General features: G+C 44.4%; 2 protein-coding genes and 1 long non-coding RNA gene across 4 annotated transcripts in view; 1 reads left to right on the top strand and 2 right to left on the bottom strand.

Annotated features, from left to right (window-relative positions):
• Positions 1 to 27,222, bottom strand: part of LOC142575102 (uncharacterized) — a 104,602-nt gene that overhangs the window by 18,904 nt on the left and 58,476 nt on the right. The window lies entirely within an intron of this gene.
• Positions 5,594 to 17,607, top strand: LOC142575101 (thioredoxin domain-containing protein 17-like). Its single transcript, XM_075684094.1, has 4 exons — positions 5,594 to 5,938; positions 6,461 to 6,539; positions 17,039 to 17,120; positions 17,486 to 17,607. The coding sequence occupies exons 1-4, from the start codon at positions 5,779 to 5,781 to the stop codon at positions 17,549 to 17,551; spliced, it is 387 nt and encodes a 128-aa protein (XP_075540209.1). The 5' UTR covers positions 5,594 to 5,778; the 3' UTR covers positions 17,552 to 17,607.
• On the bottom strand, positions 17,389 to 27,152 carry Psf2 (DNA replication complex GINS protein PSF2-like protein). The gene is made up of 2 exons (XM_075684093.1): positions 26,504 to 27,152; positions 17,389 to 17,672 (listed from the first exon to the last, which is right to left on the bottom strand). The coding sequence occupies exons 1-2, from the start codon at positions 27,017 to 27,019 to the stop codon at positions 17,625 to 17,627; spliced, it is 564 nt and encodes a 187-aa protein (XP_075540208.1). The 5' UTR covers positions 27,020 to 27,152; the 3' UTR covers positions 17,389 to 17,624.

Below are 27,222 nucleotides of genomic sequence, written 5' to 3'. Positions count from 1 at the left end.
TGGACTGGCCATTGTGCTTTCCTTGCTCTCTTTCCCAACTACATATCCCATTTTCAAAATGATGCGTTTATGGTCACTCCCTATGCTGCTAAATCCTTCGTCATCGATGACCATTTCTCTCAACTTATCATGAATTCCTTCTGTCATCGGACAGTAATCAATGGTCGATTGCCGGTTTCCCACTTCCCACGTGATCTGTCCTTCACACTTAGGCCCTGTATTCACGATCACAAGGTTATGTTGCTCGCAAAGGTCTAGCATTGACTTCTCGTTATTGTCGGTATAGCCATCTAAATCCTGTATGTGGGCATTCATGTCACCTAATAGGACAATCTCAGCACCATTCCCGAAACCCTTAATATCAGCGCTTATGCACTCCACTAACTCTTTATTCTTCTGTGTTCAATTTTTTTCGGTCCACCAATACGTAATTCCCAGCCAAGTTTCTTTCCCACTCATTGTACCTGATAACCAAAGATGCTCTTGACATTGTGAATTTACCCTTTTCCATTTGGCTCCCTGATGGATGAGCATTCCGACTCCCCCTCCCTTTCTTTCCGACTTAGTTCTGTTGCACCCTCCCCATGCATAATTCTCAATAACTGGCGGCTCTTCTGAGTGTCTAAGGTGCGTTTCTGTAACCGCATACACGCCTATTTGTTCTCTATGTAACTGCTCCTCAATCTCTGCGCACTTTTCCCTTCTTCTGCCGCCCTGCATGTTTATGTAGCCTATTGCATGGCGAGCTCTTGTTCTTGCCTTCCTCCTTTTTCTGTTATCGACGGCGATGCTCTTCTGATGATCCCCTAGGGGACCTTCTTCACTACTACCTACTCTGACCTCCTCAGCGCCCGCGGGCCCCCTAAAAAAGCAACAGCGCGACCCCCAAGTCGCCAGCCCACTTCTCGTGCTAGCCTGTAATTGAAGTGGATCCCATCTCGTTTAAAACCACCACAACTTCTCACTTCCCTGTTTACTTCGACAACCTCGAAGCCCTTCTCTCGGCTCATTTTCCATATTGCCTCATTACGGCTCTTTGTACGTGACTGCAGTCACGCACAGGCACCTCCGGCACCGTGCACACCACGATCTGCACTTGATGGGATAGCTCGCGCAAGTCGCCCACTCCCTTCGCCAAGCGCTGGGCTAGTCCTGGCCCTTTCCTGTTTAGGACGTCATTTAGCCCACCTGCTACTACGAAAGGTTGCGCACGTGGGCACTTTCCGTGAGCTTTTCTTTTGCTCGCTCCATGACAGAACTCAGTGTCCGCCCTGGAAATGTCCCTACCGCCACTCTTTTGTCGCCTTTCACCCTCTCCACAATTGCTTTTGAGCACCCAGCCATGTTTGAGTCGCCAGCGATAATCACCCTTTCACTCTCTCCTACCTCTCCCTGCTTCCCTGTGTCCTTTTCCGCGTGATTCGGACTCGACAAAGGGCATTGTCCCCTGGGCTCCTACATTTTCCGCGTGGCGGCCTTAGGTGCCGCTCTTTCCAGCTTCCTGTGGCTGCAGCGTCGCCTCACTCGGGGCGTGTTGCACTGCTTCACTATAGCTACGCCGATTCACCGGCGGCGAGCTGGCGACCGCTTGCTTTGGCTCCCTGCCTCCCACTTCGCCTGTAGGGTCTACCCTACTTTCTGAGTCTTTGCCACCGCTTTGGTGTCCTGACCCGACATTCTCCGCTGCCCGCGTCTCAAGCGCGTCGAGCCGCTTTTTCAGTTCGGCGCTCCTTTCTTTCTCTTCCTCAAGCTCGGCCACAGTCCTTACTAACTGCGCGGCCGGGGCCGCCTCCACCTTGACGAAATTTTCAACTTTCGCCTGCAGTGCTACCTGCGTCTCCTGCAGGTAGCAGTGCTCCTGCAGTGCTCCTGCAGTGCTCCTCCCTCAGGTTTGCCTTAAGCTCTTCGAACTTAGCCGCCCAATTCCCTTCCAGTTTTTGGACGGCTTCCCTGGCGCCCTCGCACGACCTGCACGTGAAGCTAGACCCCTCCGCGTCTGCTAAATTCTGGAATTTAGTCTCGTCGAGGAAGCACCATCGCAGGCACTCGTCGCACTGCACTTGCTCCCCGTCCCCCGCGGCCTTCACGTTCTTCGATTTCATCACTAGGCCTACGTCCCTAGGCCCACCGAGCAAGTTCGCCAAATCACTCACGCAGAGCCGACCTCGACCGCTATCCCAAACAAAAATAAAGAATTATCACTCCCTACTCCATGTAAGAATCCGAAGTGCTAGCTGAAAGAATTAAATAAGCCTATCAAATAGGTCCCTCCTACCACCTAGGCCTAACGGGGGAGCCGCGCCAGACCTAGACAAAGCCGGTACGTTTACTACTCCTACCAAGAATTCAAAATTTGCGCCCCTACTCCATGCAAAAGAAAACACTTCAAAACACTAGCTAATGAAATAAAAGAGTACTTAGCTACGAACGAAGTCGCTGAAGCCTCGTGCACAGGAGCGTCCGCGAGCCACAACCACGACATGCAGCAGCACCCAATCAAGTTTGAGGTGTAGTAGCGGCGCCTGGTGGCGGCGCGCGAAACGTTATCTGGGTAGTACCAGCTTGGGTAGTATTGAGCCCTGGCGAAGCACGTTTCTAGCCCGAGTTTTGCGTCGATTCGCGCTTTTTTCTGCCCTGTTGCAAGTGCGAAAAAGCTCGTCACTTCTCACAGACCACGCCGACCAGGCTGCGAGCTCACTACAGCCTATAGTTTAACGAAAACGGACTCTCCGTGAGACGTAGTGCTGGAAGCAAAAGGAATCGGCGATGCCGATCCGGAGAGACCTAGCTCAGCCTCGAAAAAGCGTCACTGTCGTTACTTCTGCGTCGTGGGCTGCCATGAACAATAAGAAGGCCTCAATCCCAACATCAGATTCTACCGTTTTCCTTCAAGGCCTCACGAAGCGGAGCGTCGGGCGATCTGGATAGCTGCAGTTCGTCGCACAGGGCAAGCGAAACTTCGCGCTATGCTGACTGCTTCGCCTGTCTTGAAGCTTGCTTCATTATGTGCGTTCTAAATTTCGGTCTTTTGAACCTACAATCCCGACGGCAGACCGACATAGCAGCAGGCATGGCTGGTGATTCATGATTCGAGACCCGGCCACAGCAACAATTAACAATTCGACCGGTGCGAAGTGGTGAAGTAACCAGATATGTGCAAATGAGCACAAATGGTCGGGCTGATTCTGTGACAATTCACTACCCCACTACGAGCAGCACAGGTCGAGTTAGCTGCGCTCATCCTTGACCTCAAGCCAGCACGTTGAGGCAGCGGAGCAAGGTAGTATTGATTGCAGCACATCGATGTTCGAGCGCTGTCATTAAAAGCTACATCAAGCGAGCAGTGCACGAGCTCGCGCAGCAGCGCGATTCGCACGTACGTTATTACTGCGAGCTCATATGCATTGCATCAGTTATTTATCAGTTGCTAAAGGGACAGATGGCCGCTATTACAGTGCAGGCATAACTACTTGTCTAGCGGCATACAGTCAGCAAAGATTGCAGGAGGCCCGCCGTTTCGCGGCATGCCGAAAGACCGCTGCCGTTGCGGCGCGTACGATCGTGCGCTCGAGGAGCTCGTACATCGCAGCGCGTGCTGAAAGACCGCTGCCGTCGTGGCGCGTACCGTCGTGCGCTCGAGCAGTTCCGTACACATGACGTCTGCTTATCGCTGCTGTGAATTCATTTATAGCAAGCATTTCCTCGCGTTTGTGCGCCTGAATTTAGCAGCGTGCAAACATTACCTGAAGTTCAACTTCGTACGCGACTCGCTTCACTTGCCATTGACACCGCGCTAAAACTTCGCCGCTTATTTCTTGAACGGCGTACACGTATTCGGCGTTGCATAATTTATTGCCTTTACGCGGCGTGCCTACCCTGAAAAAAAATCTTCGGCGCCCGATATTCGCTGCAAGCAGTGGTACAACAAAACCGAAAGTGGCGCGGGTCCATATTGTAAACGAGCTTTCCGAAGCAGACGACAGAGCTTGGTACTACCCAGTGCAGGACAGAGGACGCTTTCTGGCACCTAGTGTTCCTGCGGGAGCATATACAGGAACACTATCTGGCACCACTTTCGCAGCGCCCCCTGGGCAATGCAAGAGCCCGCTCACCACCACTCACCCTTGTTCTCAATTTCCGATCACAGCGCCGTTATTTTTCGCCGCTCGTACGCCTAACCCATAGAGTTTCTCATAGAGTTTCTAATAATACCCTAGAGGGAAATGTGGCGCTAGTGTCTACGGGGGCTCTCATGAGCGTTGCCTCAACCTACATGGGAATGATGGGAAGTACAGGCTTCGGATTGACTTCAATCTTTAGACTAGTGAAGTTTGCTTGCGGCGCATTAAACGAAGCTATACTCAAATATTATCGCGTAAAAACTAATTTTATTTCTGCAGTATGTCATATAATGTACAACACGCTACATAAACTTTGTATGACTGTGAGATGGAAGCACGGTTTACTATGATTTATCACCAGGACACACCAGGGTATGCATTCTTGTGCGATTCTGTTCCCGATTTAACGCCAGAGAATAATTATTTATTTATTTTTGCAACAGCTATAACAACCGTGCATTTACTTATACAAAAATACTCATCAAGTATTTATGGAAATAAAAATGTTGTATTGTGAGAAAGTTTTGCGCCCTTGAGCGGAATGCTGCAAGTGTCGTCTGCTACGACACCTGCTCGTTGCAAACGCGAGACATTTCTCGCAGACGACAGGCACTTGCGAACTCTCTCGCTCTTTCGAAAGGCTACGTCAGCTGTCACGATTGCTGAACGGCTTCAAGTACTTTTAAGCACATCTGCTGCAGTGCTAGCTAGGACGCTAGTGGCCTCCTACGAGTATATGCTTCATCATACTTTATATTGACGTACCGCTTCCGAAGCGTTATGGCGTGGCTTTGAAATTACCCATTTTGCGACCCTAGAGTGCAGCCAGGAAGCAGCAACCTGTCCTACCACAAGTAAGTTTGTGTTTTCAAAGTCCTAAAACACGCATTTCAATGCGTGTTTTAGGAGCAATGCATGACGCAATGCAAACGAGCAATGCAAACGAGCAATGCATGATGAAGCCCTCAATAAAATTTTATTGTCAAGCCACTAGAAGTGCAACTGTATATGTCTTGTATCAGTATGCCTTCTTTTCCCTATTCTGAAGTTTCATAAAGCACGTAACGCTACAGCGTCAACCTAACACACTTTACAAACCAAAGTCCAAACGCTCAAAACATGTTCTTTCAACGTTTACGATGCCGTCGCTTTCTCGTCAGGACTTCGACACCACACCGCGACACAAACATCCTCTCACTCGCTGGCCCAGCGCGCTATCGCCCTTTCGAGCAACATAACAGAGAGCTTTCCGTTGCACTGTCCCACTGCAGGTTATAGCAATTGAGCTTGAAGCGAAACCAAAACTGAAACAAAAAATGCTTGTAGACTGGTTCGCCAGTCAATAGAACGCCTATCCGAACCCTGTACTAGGGTGTCTAGTACAGGGTTCTGGCTAGACACCCTAGAACCCTGTCTAGCCACCCTACCTGTACTTCCCATCATTCCCATGATGGTTGAACGATCGCAGCGCCAGATTTCCCTCTAGGCAATGTGGTGAGAAACTCTATGGCCTAACCAACGTTTTTCTAAAAACGCTGCGCCTAACCGGCCTCACGAACGTGCGCTTTCCCCACTAGTCTCGTACGCTGAATGGGGGGCGTGCTGTTCTTGAGTTAAGCGTCACGTTGATCGCCGGCTTCGTTCCCTGCGCTCAAAGATGGTGAAAAAAGTTGTGACAAGGTCTTTCGACGAGTTCCAGGATGCAATCAAATCGCTGGAAACCAAAGACGCAAAAGATAGACAAGATTTGGTGCTGTGCTTCTTCGCTGGGTCAGAAGATGCAAAGGGCGATAGCTGGTGTCCTGACTGCGTCGCAGGTATTCACGAATTTAAAACTTGCAGTGGTCGCATTGTGTGTGCAGATGACTGTCGCACTTTTTCGCGTGTTATGTGACGCTTCGGATTAACCAGTTTTGAAGGATTTTTATATAACAAAAATTCAAATTCTATTAATTATTCACACCGTTAGAACATAACCTAAAAATAGCGAATTAAAAACATACTTAAGTTTACAAGCACATAACGGCAAAAAGCTAAAAAAATAAAGCGCGGCCATTCCTTTTTTAACATACCAGACTAATTCGGTGCATTACAGATAATAAGGAACTAATAAATGCATGTTAACACCTTAATTATTGCCACTTCTTAAGACAAGTTGAAAACTTGCACTTTCGATTTTTTAAAATTAAGCGATTGACCAGCCTCTTTTTCTTTATAAATACTGCCATATCATCTGGAGACATATATTTGATTCAAATCGATTAATCAGGTGCTTACTCTTTTCATGTCTTTGAATAGGGGGCTTTCTCTTAAAGCATGTAATTCACTCTCTGCCACAGCAAAACCCATTCTGGAAGCAGCGCTCAAAAAGGCCCCCGAGAAAACGACACTGATCATGTGCTACATTGAGAGAGCAATGTGAGTTGTTGACAGGGCGACATTCTACATTACTGCCAATTTCTGTGAGCAGGACAATTAGTGTATAGTGTTGTGTAATTATACACTGCAAAACTGCCCCAGACAAGGTAGACGTGAAGATTGGGTCTTTGTGCTACTGTGCTTCCCAGACCTTTTTAACGAAAGCTGAACATGCACTTTATACACTGCATTGTTCATTATGGTTGTGGGAATTCCATTAGGTTTGCAAGCACTCTTTGTTTTTACTATAGACACTGCTGTACATCATCACAAGTGCAGTAGTTGGCTCACCTTGAGTTGGTATTGTTTTCTAAAACTGGTACAGTGCAGTACATAAAGGAAGAAACAGATAAGCGCTCTGTTCCTTTATCTGGCCAGCCCAGCTTGTTTCTTCCTTTCCATATTGCACTGTACCAGTTTGAATGGTTCACCTTGACTTCAGCTACATACTGCACGATAAACACAGAGAAGGGGCACATGTAGCATTGGCTTTCAACTGATTCTTTAATGAGGTAAACCTCGCGATACACGTAGATTCAGCTGTGCATCCTCACTGCATTCACATTTGATGTGCTAAAAAATTTAAGTTCTTTTTCTGATGGCACAATGTTCACAAAGCCTAGCTATCAGTTCCATTTCACTAATCTGTCAGGTTAGCTGCTTCTGTTTTTCTCCCGAGTACGATAGTTCTATAAAGAAATGGTCGACTACCACACAATCTGTAATGAAGGTCAAGAAAGCCTCCAATGTCAATGTTGTTGCGATGCTCTTTTGGCCCCGAGAGATTGCCTGTTGACTGTGGGACCTCCCTCTGTACGTATGTATAATCCCCATTTGTAACCATCATCATCATCATCATTAGCCTATTTTATGTCCACTGCAGGATGAAGGCCTCTCCCTGCCATCTCCAATTACTCCTATCCTGCGCAAACCGATTACAACTAGCGCCTGTGAATTTCCTAATTTCATCCACCTAGTCTTCTGCTGTCCTTGACTGTGCTTCCCTTCTCTTGGTACCCATTCTGTAACCCTAATGGTCCAACGGTTATCTAACCAGCTCATTACATGACCTGCTCAGCTCCATGTTTTTCTCTTAATGTAACTCTGAATATCGGCTATACCCGTTTGCTCTCTGATCCAAACCGCTCTCTTTCTGTCTCTTAAAGGGCCCCTCACCAGGTCTGGCCATTTTGAGCTGACAAGCGCAGAGCATACATTGTGCAATAACAATTATGTCTGCTAAGTATTACATCGCTACGCGCCATGGAAAGATCTGAAATTTCAATCCGAACGCCGTTTCCCTCTTCACTTGCGGCTGCCGCGCTCCAAGCCGGACGGTGACATGATCGTGCCCCTGCATCTACGTAATTGTCTCTGCAGTGTGACGTCGCTTGTGGTGACAAGTGACTTCGAAACTTATTCAAGACAACATCTGTTATCTGTGCAATCTGTTGCTTGAATTGACGAATTGGAGTTTAGAGAAATAATAAAACACAAACGGAATGTCTGCGTGTTTTTTGTTTTACTTCGCAATGAAGTAAGACAGATGTACTTTCGCTTCATCTACTTGTTCCCACGGTTGTGCGGTCACGTGCACAGGTGCCGAAACTGCCATTTTCAACCGTGTTCAAGCGTGTGATCACGCTCTGCGATCTGCTTGTTCTGCCTCAGTCTTCGTGTAGCACTGAATTATACTGCTAGTCATGTTTCCTTGTGCACAGCGCGCAAAATCGTGCAACAGCTTGCGTATGACGCTGTTGGCAGAAGTGCATGGTGCCGAAAAAATAAAATAAAAGCTAGGAGCAAATAAAAAAATGAAGGCGGGGCCAGTGATGCATGCATCACGCGATCCTCGAGGTCCGGTATGGGAGAACGCAGGGAAGGAATTCAGCTTGCGTAGGCTAGACTGGGTGAGTGGAGAGAGCTTCTTGCTTGGCAGTGGAGCCCGCCTGCTGAAATCGCGGGTTCGCGGCACTGAAATATTTCTATCTCGGCCATTAACTATCCTATTTGAAAAATTTTTTTGGCACAATGCTCCCTAGAGGACACATAACTTCCAGTGTATAACCAAAATTTTCTATGGGGCCTGGTGAGGGGGCCCTTTAACTTTATGCCTAGCATTCTTCATTCCGTTGCTCTTTGCACGGTTCTTAACTTGGTCTCAAGCTTCCTTGTCAAACTTTCTGCCACATATGTCAGCACCGGAAAAGTGCACTGATTGTACACCTTCCTTTTCAATGATAATGGTAAGCTTCCAGTTAGAAGCTGACAATGTCTGCCATATGCGATCCAACCCATTTTTAATCTTCTATGAAGTTCCTTCTCATGATCAGGTTTCCCTGTGATTAGTTGACCTAGGTAAACATACTCCTTCACAGACTCTAGAGGCTGACTGGTGATTCTGAACACTTGCTCCCTTGCCTGGCTATTCGTCATTATCTTTGTCTTCTGCATATTAATCTTGAACCCCACTCTTACACTCTCTCAATTAAGGTCCTCAATCATTTGTTGTAACTCGTCTGCAGTGTTGCTGAATAGAACAATGTCGTCGGCAAACCGAAGGTTGCCAAGATGTTTGCCGTCAATCTTTACTCTTAAGCCTTCCAAGTTAAATAACTTGAATACTTCTTCCAAGCACACACTGAATAGCATTAGAGAGATTGTGTCTCCGTCTGACCCCTTTTGTTATAGGTATGTTTCTACTTGTGGAGAATTAAGGTAGCTGTGGAATCCCTGTAGATATTTTCCAGGATATTTATGTAAGCGGTCTGTACTCCTTGATTACGTAATGCCTCTATGACTGCCGGTAGCTCGACAGAATCAAATGCCTTTTCGTAATCCATGAAAGCCATATAGATAGGCTTATTGTACTCTGCGGATTTCTCGATTACCTGATTAATGACATGAATGTGATCCACTGTAGAGTATCCCTTCCTGAAATCAGCCTGTTCCCTTGGGTGACTAAAGTCCAGAGTGGCCCTTATTCTATTGGAGATTATTTTGGTGAATATATTATGTAATACTGGGAGTAAGCTAATGGGCCTATAATTTTTCAATTTTGTAACGTCTCCCTTTTTGTGGATTAGCATGATGTTTGCATTCTTCCAGTTTTCTGGGACCCTTGCAGTCGATAGACACTTCGTATAAAGAGCTGCCAGTTTTCCAAGCATTATGTCTCTTCCATGTTTGATTAAATCGACTGTTATTCCATCTCCTGCCGCTCTCCCTCGTTTCATGTCTTGCAAGGCCTTTCTGACCTGATCGCTAGTTATAGGAGAAGTTTCTGTATCCTGTTCATCACTGTTTTTAATGGAGGTATCCTGACTCCTCTGGTCATTGTACAGGTCAGTATAGAATTATTCCACTGCTTTTACTATAGCTTCGAGATTGCTGATATTACCCTGCTTATCCTTCAGTGCATACATCTTGGTTTGTCCTATGCCAAGTTTCCTTCTCATCGATTTCAGGCTGTGTCCATTTTTTCAGTCCTTCTTCAGTCTTTCTCACATTATAGTTTCGAATATCACTTATTTTCGCCTTGTTGATCAGTTTTGACAGTTCCACGAGTTCTATCTTATCTCTTGAGTTGGACACTTTCATTCTTTGTTTATTAGGTCCTTTGTTACTTGGGAGAGCTTGCCTACTGGTTGCCTTGGTGCCTTGCCTCCTACTTCAATTGCTGCCTCTGAAGCCAACCTAGTTACGGTTTCATTCATTACCTATATGTCATTGTCATCATCTCTCTGTTCTAAGGCTGCACATTTGTTTGCAAGTAGCAGCCTAAATTTGTCTGCTTTTATCCTTACTGCCTCTAAGTTGACCTGTTTCTTCTTGACCAATTTTATTCTTTCTCTTGTCAAATTGAGATGAATCCTAGCCCTCACTAAGCTATCTATGATCACTGCTCTTTACCCTACCTATCACTTCTACATCCTGCACTATGCTGGGATCGGCAGAAAGTATGAAATCAATTTCATTCCTTGTTTCACCATAAGGGCTTTTCCAGGTCCACTTTCTGTTGCTACGTTTCCTGAAAAAGGTGTTCAGTATTCGAATGTTATTCCTTTCTGCAAATTCTACCAGCATCTCTCCTCTGGCATTCTTAGAAGTGAGGCCGTAGTTGCCAATTGCTTGTTCACCAGCCTGCTTTTTCCCCACTTTTACATTGAAGTCGCCCATTGCTATAGTATACTGAGTTTGCACTTTTCTCATCGCTAATTCAACATCTTGATAAAACTGATCTACTTCCTCCTCATCGTGACTGGATGTTGGAGTGTAGGCTTGTACTACCTTTAATCTACGCCTCTTGTTAAGTTCGATTACGACTACTGCTACCCTCTCATTAATGCTGTAGAATTCGTCAATATTGCCCGTTATGTGAGACCTCTATAGAGAGGAGAGAGGAGACCTCTATAGCAGAGGACATGGCCATTATTCAGCAATTTATAAGCCTCACCAGTTCTTCTAATCTCACTAAGGCTGATGATATCCCAAACAATGTCTGATAGTTCCCCAAAGAGTCCTGCCGAGCTAGCCTCACTCGACAGGGTTTGGCTTTTAAAAGTTGACAGGGTCAGTTTCCATCGGCAGCCTGTCCGGACCCAGAAATTCTTAGCACCCTCTGCTGCGTTACAGGTCTGACTGCCGCCTTGGTCAGGTGCTCCGCAGCTGCTGGGGACTGAAGACGATGGTTTAATTGTAGGAATCATCAGGGAGGTAGTGGCCGAATACTGTACCAAGGAGGCCAATTCTTGTTCTGGTGAGGGAGTGTCCTTGTTAAGCTTAGTGGGCGTTATTATTATGCACAAATAAAATAAAGATACTATGTAGCTAGGCTTGTAAAATGTACGTAAAAACCATCAATCACGCTACCAGAAAAAAAAATAATTTTTTAAACATAAATTGTGAGTACGGTGAGCATGCCTGTCTGAATCTATATAGTATGCAACAAGGTTTACGTCAATAAACAATCAGCTGAAAGTCAGCACATGCTTATGTCCTACAATGTCCTACATATCTGAAGGCAAGATGCACTTCATATAATTGAGTCATCTTCAATGAGTCAAAAAACACCATTGCACTTGGATTTGAACATTACAAATAAATTATGTAAATGAACATTTGTGTGCAGGGAATAAGATTTTGCTAGGTAAAGCTGTAGAGGTCAAATAAGGGAACTGGAAATTTGATGGGTGGCTGCTAGAAACATTTTAATGCAGAAATGTCAAAATTCAAGTCCCACATTTCTGATGATGACCCAGCTTGCTATAATAAATTTGTAACTAACTTCAGTGAAACATTCCTTACAATTTTACACTTCCTCTTACTTATTCTATTCTTAATTTTAGTCACGACACCTGCACATTGATACGATCTCGACCTGGTGAGGTGGGTGTTCACAAGAACCAGGAGACAGCGATGAAGGCCGGCATTATGATTATGAAAAAAAAAAAAAGAAAATATCCACCTCATTGGTACATGGCTGTGACTCTACCCGAGTCTCAAGCGGTTCTGCCTAAACTGGGGGCCGGGACGGCCTGAAATAACCCCTTAGGGCCTTGTGGTCGTTGATGTCTTCTTGGGAAACTTGTGAAGTGCCAGTGCCTTTGCCAGGTTGTGAAGTCAACGACCTCTTCCCCTTTGTGTCTTCTCCTTTGGGTCCTTCCCTTTGTGTCTGCTCAGGGCGTAGAGGGGTGACCCCTTTTCGGGGAAGAGGGAAATGATCTTGACATGGAAAAGCATGCTGGAATGTTTCCCACACTTGAGAGGTCAAAGTCCAGGCTGATAATGGCAGCCTTTTTGGAGATGAGGGAGATGATCGTGACACGGGAAAGCACGCAGGAATATTTCCCACACTTGAGAGGGCGAAGTCCAGGCCGATCACAACAGCCCGTCCGCCACCACAGGAGGTCTCGAAGGGGTTGCAGCATCCAAGCCCCTCAGAGAGACCGGTAGACCGCATGCCTCTGCTTCATTCTTTGTTCGTTCCAAAGCATGCCAGGTGACACCTGGAAATAAACCACGCCAAGCCCAAGGCACAACAAACAGAGAGCACCTAACTAACCATGAGAACTGCCAGGTTCACACATTCTTAAGATAAAGCCTTAATAAAACCATACCTGCAGCCCTTGTTCGACATTTCCAAGAATTGACAAAAGGGAGAAAAATAGACTTCAGCGCGTATTTTAACCAACCTAATGCCTAATGTGTTTTTTGTTTTGTTTCATTTTCATGAGAAAGCCATGGCTATTGAGAGATTGAGAGCGCATTGAACATGATCTGAGAGATAAATGCCGCATAATGAGTTACTGATTCAGTCACTGCTACCTGCCAGTACCAGTGCCTCTAATGAAAAACTTACAGGGCTCTGCGGACCACTTCAACTCTAGATTAAACTGATTCATAAAGTGCCATTTAAAGCCGAAACCAAAGAAACTACTCTATTTATGCGCAACACCTTAAAAAAAAAATATGCTTCTCTAAAAGCGCTTCAGCAAATCAAAATTCAGCAGTGGTAACTGATAAACACATCTACTTGTAAGCATTAAATTACCCAAAATGGTATGTTTCTACAAGCCTTTTATGCAAATGCTTATCTACAAAAATTAGTGTGACCATGATCCACCAGTGATGCATAACCTGCTTCACACTTTTATTCACATAACTGGCTCGTCCAAAAACAATACAAAACTCTCAGCCTAATGCAAAACCTTGGAAAATAAAAATAAGTTCTTAATAACTAAAAAAAAATGCATTGCACTCTGTTTACAAACAAGAACCATATGGATGCACCCAATTCGACAATTACTCCCTCTTAATGCGCACCCGATTGGGGCTTCTTTGGGCTTTGTTGAGGGCAACAAAGGGCGCCAGACATAGACTGCTCTCTGCAGTCACCTGCCACATTGTGTGCCGCAGCTTGCTTTCTTGTCCCTGAAAGGGAAGCCGTAAATGCCAGAAGAGTAGCCATTGTCCCTTTGTCCTCACTGTCACGAGGCATTCCACTTCGTTGGCTGTTTGACTGTTTGACTATTTAGCTGTTTGTAGGCGCATGTCTCAGCCAGGTTGACCGTTTCAGCCGCACCCTTACTCGCAGAAACGCACCCTGTTCCGTTGCCATTGGCCTTTGGCGATGCCTCTGTTTTTTCAACTGCCACAACCAACCCTTCGAAGTTCTGTGCGACGGCCCATTCCAGTCTTACAGGCTGCCGTGTCGCGTCCTTCTCGATTTTTCACTGCACCGAATACTTTGCTTGTTTGGGCAGTCTGAAAATTTTTTGCCCTGCCAGGCGGTCACCGGGTGTGCCTCCGAAATCCCCGAGCGTTGGGTTCCTGCCTTGCTTCGTCGCCATGGCATTGTCCTCTCCTTTTGACGATTCCGGAACATTGTTCAAATGTGGAGGTACAATTGAGTTTTTCAACACCTCCCTGACCTTTTTAGGGCTGCTGAAACAAGACCCATCTCCGCAAGGTCCTCCAGAATAGTCACTGGTTCTACTTTTGCCATGTAATCACTCTCTTCTTCTTCCGCGCTTTCGTTTTTATCAACCTTCAGTAGGTTTACAAAGCCTTCCGGATGTGGCAGCACCAAATTAGTCCCTAATTCCTCTGCTAGTCCTTGCTGTGGTATTCCACTGACCCAGACGCCTCCTCGCTAGCGCCTTTTTCACCACTTTCACTAGCTATGTGCTCTGCTTGCCGAGTGTCTATGTCATGAGGCACATTTTTGGCTTCATTGCAATGTTTTAACTTTGCTGCAATCTCCCGAGCCTTGGAACGCGCGAGAGCTTGGACTGTCTGGTCGCCAGAAATCAAGCCCTTTTACTTCAACAGCATGTCCGAGCAATTTGAAAATAGGTAGGAATAATGTTTAGACAGACATTGCGATACTGTGGCTTCAGTGGGCAACAGTCCAAATAGCCCCTCAATCTTCACGCTGGCTATGGGCAAGCAAACACTATTCTCCTTGACTACCTGTCAGATCCATGCTCATTCCCCGGTGAAATCCTCACATTTCACATACGCGGTGGATAATGTCCATTGTCACAGCTGAGTCGTTAAGCATCTTACACGGCATTCCATTCACTGCTAGGTCACGAAGGCAAGGTTCTAAGAGTGCCAAGTTGTCGTCGTCGCTATTCATGAAAGAAAGAAAAAAAAAAACTACTCTAGGCTTCCGACAGCTGATAGCAAGGTGTTCAGGTTCCTGGCAATAGAAACAGATGACCGGTTTTCTAGCATCAAATGCTTTTTCTGTTTTGCTTTCGTCTTTCACTGCTGTTTTATTTTGTCCTGAATTATCAGTCGGCATGTCTTTTGCCCATCTCAAGCTTTTTCACTGTGAAAAGGGCGCCTGTTTTCCTCTTTGCTGAATTTAGTGAACGGTGTTTTCTTGGATTCGCAAGGTGCCGCGAATTCATCCGCTAGCACTGCAGCATGTTCCAAGCCTTTTTTGCCCAACCTATCTTGAATAATCCGCAGGCGCATCTCTTCGCTCAAGGACCCATAGAACTGCTCCATGCAGATTAGCTCAGCAACCTTGTTGTGACAACCGAACGCATATTCCCCTTTTAGCCACGCAATTAAATTGGCTTTCAACTTATAAGTGAAATCTCGAAATGACTCGCCTGTTGTTCTAGATGCTTTCCAAAAATGGCGGCGGAAAGCCTCCGCTGAGAGCCGATATTTCCTTAGCATTTCTGCTTTTACTTTTCGATAGTCACCTGCATTGTCTCTCATTAACCTTGCATTTCGGTTGCTTCGCCAGGAGAACGGTCCAGAATCTGTCTTGGCTAACTCTCTAGTGCCAGCCGGTTTTTCTCGCAGGTTCATTAAGAAGTAACGAGAAAGAGTCCCAGGCCATTGTCTGCCTTGTACGACAGCATGAGATCCCTCCTGCTTCACGTGAATGTCTTTAATTTTGAGAAGTTATTTGTCGATTGCCTGGCCAGATCTCGCTGCAAGTCTAGCTCTTTTAGCTTTAGTTCGTGAGCTTTCTGTTAGTCTCGTTCCTTTCTTTCTGCAGCTTCCTTTTGATCAGCTCTATGCCGTTCCTCTGCCACGTTTTGTTCAGCTTTTTTGCTTTTCTTTCTCATCTCTTTGCCTTTCTTGTGCAGCGTTTTGTTCAGCTTTCTCAGCTCGTTTCTCAGCACTGCACTTTTCAATTGCCTCAATAAGCTGCGGCTTCCTCCATTTGTTCAAATCCACAGTCAATCCTGAACAAGGACTTTCTTTGCTGTGATGTGAGGAAGCTTTCAGCAGGAGCTTGGACGTGCAGAAACTAATTTGCCATTTTAGAAAACACACGAGCTAAAACCTGGCAAATTCTCAAAGAAAGTAAAACGCTCACCATTCCGCTAAAGCCAGGACGAAGGGTGGAGTATCCCATTGCTGCCAACCAGCTGATACGATTTCAACATGGTGAGGTGGGTCTTCACCGCAAGAATCAGGAGATGGCGACAAAGCCGGGCATCATGATGATGAAAGAAAGTAGAAAAGAATGTATTCACTTCATTGGTATATTGTAGTGACTCTATCCAAGTCTCAAGCGGTTCTGCCTAACATGGGGCCAATATAACCCCTAGCGGTCTTGTGGTCGTCAACGTCTCCTTAGGAAATTTGTGGAGGTGTCAGTGCCTTTGTCAGGTTGTAAAGTCGACAAGCTTTTCCCTTCATGTCCTCCCCTTTGTGTCTGCTCAGGGCATAGAGGGGTGACGCTTTTTCGGGGAAGAGGGAAATTAGCTCAACATGGGAAAGCATGCGAGAATATTTCCCACACTTGAGAGGTCGAAGTCTAGGCCAATCATAACAACATGTGACTGGCATATGAGTGGCCTTATATAACCATGCTCTAATTAAAATTACTGACTAAAAGCAAGTGTTTATAATGAGCCTATCAGCAGGAAGTTGCCAGTATGTTGTCAGGACTGAACAAACGCTTGCAGGATACCAACATGCTGGCAGAAATTTACAAAATCGATTCTATGGTTTGGCACACATACATTACTGTCACGCAACTGAGGCAAGATCTATAACAATGTGCATAACTAATTTTCTGACGTCTGCAATCTTTGCACATTTATTTTTCTTCTTTGCTGCCAATACTATGCGACATGTTTCCAGAAAATGCATCTCTTCATATCTAATTGAAGATTTTTCCTTTTCAGTATTTTTCAAATAATTATTGACAGTTTTCCAGCTGCACTTATCATAAATGGCCCCTACTAGCCGTTGGCTGTGTGGCCATTTTGTAGCTGATACTGTGCAACATGTTTGCTTAAAGTATATCTTGTCACATCAAATTAAATTGTTTTCTTTGGGTACCTTTCAATTAACTATAACCGGTGTCAATTGCATATTTTTGTAAGTGGCCCCCATAGTAGTCTTTGGCTGTAGGGCCAAAAAGATTGTGCATACCTTCTCATTGTGCCTGATAAATAGTAAAGAAATCAGAATGTTGCATTATTCTGATGGTGGGACATATGCTTTTTCGCACACAGCTGGAAAGACATGAGGAACCCATTCAGAACTGACAAAGAACTTGAGTTGAAATGCGTTCCAACACTGATCCGATGGGGTACAGTAAGTACGAGATTTCATATTGAGCTTTGTTCAAGATGGGCACAAACTAGTATCAATCACAGCCAATATAACAGCCATAGTGTAAGTGAAATGTGTGAACAGCCATCTGCTCTAACCAGGAGACATTCTAATTGAAACTGTCGTAAAGAAAAACCTTGTGTTAAGGGCTGTGAAGGACTTCATGCACTTTTAGTATAATACAACTTGTTTATGTGTTTACAGTAGTGGAGTGTGCATAAGCAGAGGTCTACATTGACGAGGAAATGGATGATGATATTGATCACTGCATTTAATTTGATTATCACAATGTGTCAAGACAGACTATAGCATACTTGGTCAGCTTGCTTTCTTTCCCATTTTTACAGGGTCGGAGGTTAGATGATGTACAGTGCCAGGAGAAGGACATGGTTGAGATGCTCCTTGAAGACTAATAAGCATCTCAACAGTGCTGGCACATGCAAAAATAAAGCTTGACTTGTCTCATACACTCTTGCGTGACAGCACCTAGAATGTTTGGCTTTGTGACAATGGTGGTGCCCCATCACACGGTCCCTGTAAAGAAATAATGGTAGAATTACCAAAAGCTCAGTCTATGGCAGTGGTCTCCAAACTTTTTGGCCAGAGAGCCAGATCAGCGACCAGTGGCAGTGTCAAAAGCCGCACAATCAAAAATAAATTAATGTTTATAAATATACATGACGTTACTGGGCTCCTATACCAATTAATTGACATGCTTTTTAAAAATAATTTATTTTAATTATTTGCACTGACTTCTGGCATGACATTCAGAAAAATTAAAGATTAGAATTTTGCATTTACCCATTGGTCTCCATAAGTATATCGATTTAAAATATTAAACATTCGTCGTGGTACATAAGCTCGTTCATGCTTCAAAGTGGCACGTAGTTTGTTTTACTTATTCACTGTCATTTGTCTTCAGTCAGCCAACATGCACATGACTTTGTCTGGGCAACTTTATCACTCTACAAAATGCCTATGTTTTGCTTGTGTGTCATTGCTGTGACTCCATTATTTCCACAAATTTGTGTCGACTTCCTTAATATTGTTTGTTTTAGTAGTGTAGAAACATTGTGTATAGCATTTTCAGAAATAAACCAGCGCAATATGGATGAGGTTGGATAGAAAATTTAACAGAATTACAATGGCTTTCCATTTTTTACTAAGAACCATGGTGGGCGCTGGCTACAACCTACAATATGTAAGACACGTAAGTATTAGAAAGGCACCAAACGTAATAGATACAAATTGCAATGTATTAATGCAGAAGTATCTGAATAGAAACATTAAAGGTGGTGGTGAATTATCGCCAAAAATTTACGGGGAAAGAAAATATTAACATATTTATATTAGTACATTCACGTATTTGTAACATTAACATATAAATATAGCCAAGAGAAAGCATGCGTAACAGCAATATGCTCTATGCAAAATGTAGTATGGTTGAATGCATGGTAATTGTGTCATGCTCCCGAGACTGACAACGGGGGCTAATCCAAGTGCTTTGTTCCACTGAAATATGGTGGCAAGCCTGATGAAGCAATAAAAAGTAGACTACTCTGGTTTTTGTAAGATAAATTAGCCCTGTCTTTCGACTTCCCATTTTTCATACTGGAGAGTTTGCTTACGAAGACAAATAGTGCCCGAAATAAGCATGCGCCCACGGCTTAATTTCTTCAAGTTTGGGAACTGTTCAACAGCCTAGTAGTATATAAAAATTTCATTTTCTTCTTTGTGCTTGTCCTTCAAGATTTCTTTTGACTGCACTTTGATTAGATCTAATTGAAGGGAACATGGTATTTTATCCAGCTCGCAGCTAAATAGATTTTAGAACGTTTCTACTTCCTCCTTCCTGGCATCAAGGCCAGAGAAGTGCTTGCAAAATTGCCTGTGCAGATCGGTGAGAATTCGTGTCAGAAATAAGTGCCACAATCCGCCCGGGTTCGTGAATGAGGGAGAGCTGGAGGCACCCCCCGTAAGAGTCTCGCTCCACAGCGTGGTGGTGATGAATGATGACTGACCGCCGTGCAGCTGTACTCGCCGGTGTTTCTTTGATGCTGTGATCAATGTTGCCCACCAAGTCTGGCGGGCCAACGAAGATTATGATGCGAGGGGGCATCACATGCTTGTCGCAATAAGGAAAGAAATGCTGTATTAGCATCCGCCCTAATCTGTGAACAGCAGTAGATGTGCTTCCACTTTCAATTTTGCGTCTGGTTTGCACGTGCAGTTTTGCCCCGAAGCCTTGTACCTTCATGTACGAGCCACGAATGAGCTGAGACTCTCCTTATAGCTTCACATTAAGTTATTCGTGTGGTTGGTTAAGCTGACTCAAAAGGCCAGTTTCTAATCGCACATGAATGAACACTGCTGATTCGAGGCAAGCTTTCTGTGCAAGGAAGCCTTACTTCATTTCTAAGGTTCAGAAAATGCAACAAGATTTTTCCGCAAATTAGCCGTCCAGCTGCCATGTATCACATCAGATCCGGGAACTTTGATTCCGTCTCCTGAAAAAATTCACTTAAAGGGACACTAAAGTGAAAAATGATTTCTTCTGCATCAGTAAATTACTGTTCTACAACACCAAAAACCACTGTTGTAACGATAAGACGTTTGGTAAGCCAGAAAAAGCGCAAGAACGAAATACGGGTGGCAAAAGCCTACTTGAGTTCCCGCACCTGGGGGCTGTGACGTCTTGGATTTTGATGGCATCTTTTAGGGCCTACTAATTGTATATAGCAGTATAGATTAACTACACTGTGTTCTAAAGGAACCAAATATTAAACATGGCAAGTTCTGGGAACCTTTATTCAGCCAACGCGGCCCAAATGCGCAAACATACTTTGGAATCCCTGACGTCACGCTGACATACCGGCGCTGGGGTTTAGGCGCGAAATTCAAATACTGATACTTTGACCTTCATTTTCTCATCTAATAGTCAAACTAATTTTTTGAAATAACTGCCTGCAGGGTTCTCAAACAATGCTCCATTAGTCTAAACTGATTTATTGTTTCGCTTTAGTGTCCCTTTAACTGCCAGTGATTGTGTTTATGTGACCTGTTGGTGGTGACAGCTTATGCGACAGCTAAAAGAACAAAAGACATGTCCACATATTTTTAACAGAGGACCTGCTGGTGAATCACGCAATTCAAGAACATAGGCCTTGATAACCTGCCAACTTCACCTTTTATTATTAGCCCTACAAGTGTTTTTTTAGCACCAGACATGCTTTTCTCCCCATCAAATGCCAGAAATTTCAGTTTGCCCCACTAACTCTCAGACAAACTTTTTTCTAGTGTACTCCTCTGTTACTGTACGATGCATATTGCAGACTAAAGGAAGTAACTTTGTACTATCTCAAGCAATTAACGCATCTTCGTTTCGTGGGTGAAAAAAACTTCGCTTATGCAGGCTGCAGCGTGCCTGGGTGTAGCCTTGAAAGCTTGGGTGCCTCTACTGACTGGCTGATTGGAGCATCACGCAATGGTTGCATAAGGGTCTTGATTCGTCGGTGCTGCCTTGGATGAGGTGGAATTGTGACATGATCACGTAACTGCAGTGAAGCTCCTTCCGAGAAAGAAGCGCAATAGCACAACTTTTTGTGGGAAAGCCTCGTGCTCAGGCCGTAGCTTTACAGAGAAAAGCGTCCCGCCTTCAGGCCAGCTGTCGTCAAACGGACTTTCACCTGCCGTGGGCCCGTCAAAGGGCCCACACTCGCTGGATCTGGCCCGCAGATCATAGTTTGGATATCCCTCGTCTACGGTATCTTGGAATTTTAAGAATGCTGGACCATTGAAGAAAAACAATAGGCAGTGGCTAGATATTGAAATGTGTATGCAATAATTAGTCTGCTGCATGCCTAATCGATGGTAGAGCAATGGTAATTGTGTGCCTGCCTTGTGTACAGAGTGCTTGTATTTTGACACATGTTAAAGAATCTTAGCTGGTCAATACAGGCCAGGATCTACAGTGACCAGCAGTTATCATTAGGTTTAAACAGTTCTTTCTGTAAAACAGGCCAGCCGAAAGTGCAGCTCTTGAAAGATGAACAATCATTGCTGCAACGGTGTCATTGACCACATACCAAAACTCTCTACCACTGACTGTTGGCGAGTATAGATGCCAACAGGTATCGTCCACATTGCACCCCTCTGATTAATGGAAACAAATTTTGAAGGCTGGACTTTTGCATACCGCACACACCGATTACAGGCACCAGGAGGAATATCACAACCTTCATGTTTTGGGCGCCATAACCAAGAAAGAACTCAAAATTAGTATGTCTCAGTTTTCTGGAATAGGCCAAATATTGGCACATTTTGAAACATTATCAGTGAATCACTAAAGATGAAGCAATAAAATCTTTACATTCAATATTAAATGAGCAGCCGGGCCACCAATGGTTGCAACCCAAGGCACATCTCGTAGCACTGGTAAAGATTTCTAACAAATCACAGCCAACAGACCACCAAAACTTAAACACTTGGCAGCTTGAAAACGACTCCAGAATTCAATGCAATTACCATTAATCTCTACACAGGATATAACCATGGGTAAGGAGTGCTGAAGCCACATGATCTGGTGAAACAACACCTGCCAAACAATTCTATGAAGGTCATCTTTTGGTGCAGTCTGAACCTGACAACTTTTAAAATTTTATTGTAAAATGCCAGATTTTCTGTGCTCCTTTGCGATTGTGGTATTGATGCATATATTTAACAATTTTTCATGTAACTTCAAAACCAACTTCGAAAAAGACAGTTGCTGAGCGATTTTTATGACCCAATTTTTCGGACTCGTCCATTACACGCATGTATACCTGCATGGCAGCAACATCAGCCGATAGAACCAATATACAGTGCGCTTTTCTTCTACAATATATATCATTAACAGAATTTTAAAGAAATCACCTATGGCATGTAGCACAATTCTACTACTTGAGCTGGATTACTCTCGCAAGCAGAAATTATTGGCACGAGAATGCATAATGAATATTTGATTAATTAACAAAGGTTTGCTATCTAACTTTTAAACTAATTATTTACGGCGCATATTACAATTTACGAATTGTAGACAATAACTTAGAAAGTCATCCACTTGGAGCGAATTCTGAAGATGACGCTAATTTTGAGATATGCGTTTTAAAGTTGTGATGAAATAATGCAGTGGTGGTCCAATTTTTAAGCTTAAATACATAAAACATTCTGTTAAAAAGTAAAACAACAGTGCATTTTTACCATGTTTCACAGTGCTTATCTCCAAACTGGAGCTAGTGTCAAGATTCATTCCAACTGGACGTGCCTTGTGAAATCACTGGTTTGAATTTGCATAGTGCAATATGTGCACTAAACTAATTATTTAAAAAGCTTATTAGTACAATTTTGTTAATTATTCAATTATGCACTTTGGTTTACAGGGTAACTAATGTCCACCTCTTCAATCAATGCAGCTAAATAAGTACATTTGTGCTAGATGCCAAAGACACTTCTTTTAAATTCTGTAAATGTTAAAAAAGCACCCACTATAATGGCAACTAAATCTTCAACAGCCGTTACGTGAATATTCCATCAATAAACTTCACAAGCATTTCAGATTGTCTGCGGTGCAGATAATTTTTGCCGTGACTATATGAAGGAGAGTGCACGTTTACAGCATCTATAGAGAACAGTCTGTGAATCTTTAATAAACAGTCAATGTATTGAACAATCAAACAATCTTTAGTATTTTTCACAGAATTTTAGTATCTTTGGTTTTCGCTTTGTGTTTTTCGAATTCTACGATTGGCAGGTGTGTAAAATGTAACAACGCCCAAGAGTCTGTAGCTCTCCATTATGCAACACATTAGGAAATGGCTTGCATGCAGAATCAAACCATTGCACAATAAGCTGTGCATATTTTTTGGTTACAGACTGTTGCTTATAAGAGTATGACTGGAGTGGCCTTTCCACATAAAGTGTGGTATGGTATGTTTCATTTAGCTCTTGAAGATTTAGGCAATTGTGCAGCCCATACCCATACCCTGAGGCTCACAATGCCTCTATGCAGTGTATTATTATGGGCATTCACACAGTGCTAGCTGCAGCTTGTGAACAAACTGATAGTCGGACAACTGCTTACATTTCCCTCTATATTACTGTCTTAAAACACAAAACCATGCATATTGTGCTTTAGTGACATGGTGGTTTAGGATGAAATAGCATTTTTGGAAGTGTTGACATGGTGGTGATTATTGTGGATGAGTTACTACAGCAGTGCCGTGAATGCAGCTGCAATGTCCCTATTAAAAATATCCGTCTATTTTTTTAAACTTACACAGGCTGCACGAGTGTAGCTAGCATGGAAGTCACCCTTTTTTAACTGGGTTAGAAACACTAGCTCTGCCCACCTTTACGAAGCCATTTTCAGTAGTGGAGCATGAAAACTACACTTTCTACACTGCAGTTTCGTTGAGTGTAGGCAGCAGATGACAAACAGGCTGGCGTTGCAAACACGTGGTGCCATTTGTCTGTGACTGTCGGCGCTGATATGGTGACAATAGTGAATGTTCGCTGCAGACACGGCAGCGAAGCGCTGGCATGATCGTGTGTCACAGAAGATCTTCCGAGAAGATAAAGTCATCTTACTGATGGATGGTGCAGGCTGTTTCAGACTCTGTGCTGTATGATATGCATAGAGAAGTTGTCCTTGTGCGCAGTGCGTTCGCAATGTATTTAGCTACGGTTTGCCTATATTTGTTGCCGAAAGGAAACTCGTACATTGGTGTTTGGTTTCAGGCAAGGGCACATATGCAGCCAGAAGTACAGAGTCAGGTGCTTTTCGCCTGCTTATGGAGAAGACGATGTGCATGCTGCTCTGAATGTCTGCAGTCCAGTCCACTACACTTGTCTGCACGAGCCTGCACAAAGTGTAGGTAAAGAAAAAAAGATGACCCCATAGACAACCTCATGTGAAGTTTCGCCAACGCTTGTCCCGACTGGAGCAAGGCAAACTTGCCCGAGTGATCGGAACCCGTTCCCTCCGCATAACTAGCTGCACCCTGCTCGTGTTCCCGCTTTTTTGTTCACGCGAAAAGATCAACATTGGTTCAAGGGGCCTCTCTCAAGACAGCCTTTTAACAAATTTCTTCGTCGAGGCAACAACTGCCACGAATGCTCGATGGAAACATGCAGCAGTGAAATTGATAAGTGCGTGTGTAGAGTAGAATGACAAAAGTTAAAGTGTTCAAAAAAGGGCATTTAGTTGTGTTAGCAACAAGAATGGGAGGGGGTGCAGCTGATTTTTTCAAGTGCTAGTAAGAATACAAAATAGACAAGAATCTCCATGTGTAAGCAGGCCCTGTCAATCACAGGGATCTATTTTTTTTGTGTGCGAAAACAGGAAGAGGTATACTCCTTTGACAGAACACCAACAATTAAAAAATTTGAGAAGAAAAGTTAGTGAGTTCTATCAACAGGCCTGAATTTGAACTCGTCACTTTCATTTGACATTTAGTCTGCTTACTCAATCCATGCTGGCTCGCACGAGGCCATGGGTTTGATTCCTGGCCATGGTGGCCGCATTACAATTTAATGCAAAATGTGATGACATGCCTTATTGGAAGTGAAGTTAGGAACACACTCCTAAGAAGTGGTGAAAGTAAATGCAGATGACCTCCACTGTGGTGTCCCTCATAGTCCACTTTTCAGGTTCTGGACTTTTATTTATTATAACCGAATACTTTTCACAATGCTGTGCACTGGAAGAGCAGTGCAGCTTTATGCATATTTATCACATGCAGGACAAAAGAGAAAGTGTGAATGATCTATTAATTTTGCGTTGACATATACATATCATAAAAAGAAACGCAATGTGCTGAGTGACAATAATTAAATCTCAGCCTTTGGGCATTTGAAGTGCAGAATGTATATTCCCATGTCTATGTGCATTCACAACAGAATGCACATAGACAAAAAAAATTCTCACAGTCGTGGAGTGGACATCACCTCCTGTTGACTGAACGAATTTAATTTTGAAGCATTAAGTTAATATAGGTGTTCACCCTCGGCTTCATTTAAATCACAATAGTTTCATTGTGTAAAAAAAAAAAAGAACTAACTTGAGCTAAGGTTTTGGGTAGAAAATTACTGTATCAGACCACATTTGGGTTTTAGATACATTTAAAATGTGCTGAGATAATGCAAGCAAAAAATAATAATAAATAAATAGATAAATAAAAGCTCGATGTGCATTTTCTTTGCACAAGCTCGTTTCTTTCTCATGACTTGCTTCGTGCCCTCATCTAACAATGCAGGGTTAGCTGTGCTTCTGCAGCGTTGGAATGGTCAAAATAAATGTTCGAGTTTGATCCAGATCGCAGGCTGTACATGTCCTTCGACACAAGAATTTGTGACAAACTGTCGCTGTAAAATTTATGCATGCAGTCAGGCGCGTGCCGAAAATTGTGCTCCCATAGTGCATCGAAACGGACGAGCACTGCACGCTGTACCCTTGGCAGTTATAATTTTTTTTATGTTAGTGGCTTCGTTGACTGGCGCCACCGCATGGTGCTATGGTTGTATATTGCTTTTGGAACAAATACAACCCATAATAAGCTTCAATAAAACTTGGTGCTGGGCTAGTTGGCGATGCATTCTTTAAAACTGATGGTAGCGCTAAAAAGGTCGAACACACGGTGAAAAGATGACACGATGAGGAGGAAACGCTTCGTCGTTGTGTCGTCTTTTCACCGTGTGTTCGTCCTTTTAAGCACTACCATCACTTTTGAACAACCCATAATCCCCGGCGATCTCTCGAGGCCATTGGTTACCCACGAGCGCGGTCTCAGAATATGTGGGAATAGCTGGTGCATGCTTAAGGGAGGTCAAAGCTCTCGCTTCGTCTTACACTAATGCCCGATTCGGTGAATTTGTACGGATGCGCCAGCCAATTACGTTAGCTCATTTCCGTCACATCGCGGCAGAGGGCAGGTGCGGTCTTTCGGGCGCATGGAGTGAATCTCGGGCTAGGTGCCGTAGATGAAAAACTCTGTTTGAATAACAGCGCAAGGACAGCAGAGGGGACAGAAGAGAGAACAGAGCGCGCTACTGTTAGCGTTCTCTCTCCTGGCCCCCTAGGGCTGTGTTCTCACTTCTGACCTCTCTGCTGTCCTTGCGCTGGTATTCGAACATTAAAGCATGTTTTACCAAGAAGCCCAATCACCCTTCTTAATGAAAAACTCCTCATTGAGTCCATCATCATGCGCTCTGCGTTCGAGTCTCAACCTCATGGCCCGTTTTTATGCCAAGTAGAACAGCTAGCGACTGTTGTTGTGTGCTGTTTTCGTTGGTTCTAGTCCACAAGCACTGTTAAGCTGTGCAAATGTTACCTGGCGCAGCTTGTTGAGGTGATTGAGAGCACCACAGAAGAGGCGGCGGACGGTAACGATCTCCATCACGGTCAGGTGATCGACCCGGGCGTGCACCTCGTCACTCTTGACGAAAGCGTCCACCGAGCTGCGCAGCTTGGCCTGCCGGATGTCCCAGATGTCCTTCACCAGTGTCCGCACTTCGCTGGCGTCCGGAATGTCGGCAGCGGCGACATCGAACAGCATCTGCGTCACCTCCAAGTAGTGTTCGCACGGCATTTCAGTGAAGACCGCAGAGTCCATCTCGTCCTGCTTCTTATCCTCGAGAAACTCCTTGCAAAGCCAGGCCGGCGGCAAAATTCGACACTGCTGTCTCTGCTTTAGGTTGAGGGCCATCCAAAGGGGAACGTTGAGCGGAGTGCCCGCTGCGAATGGACCGACGTCGCCGGTGATTAGGTAGAGCTTCTCCGCACTGAATGTGGGAATAATGCTAACCAGAGTTTTCTCCGCGAGGAACTCGGCGTCGGCACACTCCATGGCTCAGCTCAGTAGGCTCGAGAACACCTATGGAGAACACTGTGGTTAAACTAGCCGCGCAAACTCAGAACTCGACTCGATGCGCTCGTGGATGATACAACTGCAGCATAGACTGTAGTGTACTAGAGTAAGCATAGTGAGTGCCAAAAAATTCGGAAAATCTTTGCGGCCGCGAGGCGGCGCTACGGACTCTTTCACCAGCG

The sequence above is a fragment of the Dermacentor variabilis genome, chromosome 3 (genome assembly GCF_050947875.1).
Source record: "Dermacentor variabilis isolate Ectoservices chromosome 3, ASM5094787v1, whole genome shotgun sequence".
Lineage (NCBI taxonomy): Eukaryota > Metazoa > Arthropoda > Arachnida > Ixodida > Ixodidae > Dermacentor > Dermacentor variabilis.
The sequence above is the reverse complement of the archived record's forward strand: the minus strand, read 5'-3'. Positions and strand labels throughout refer to the sequence as shown.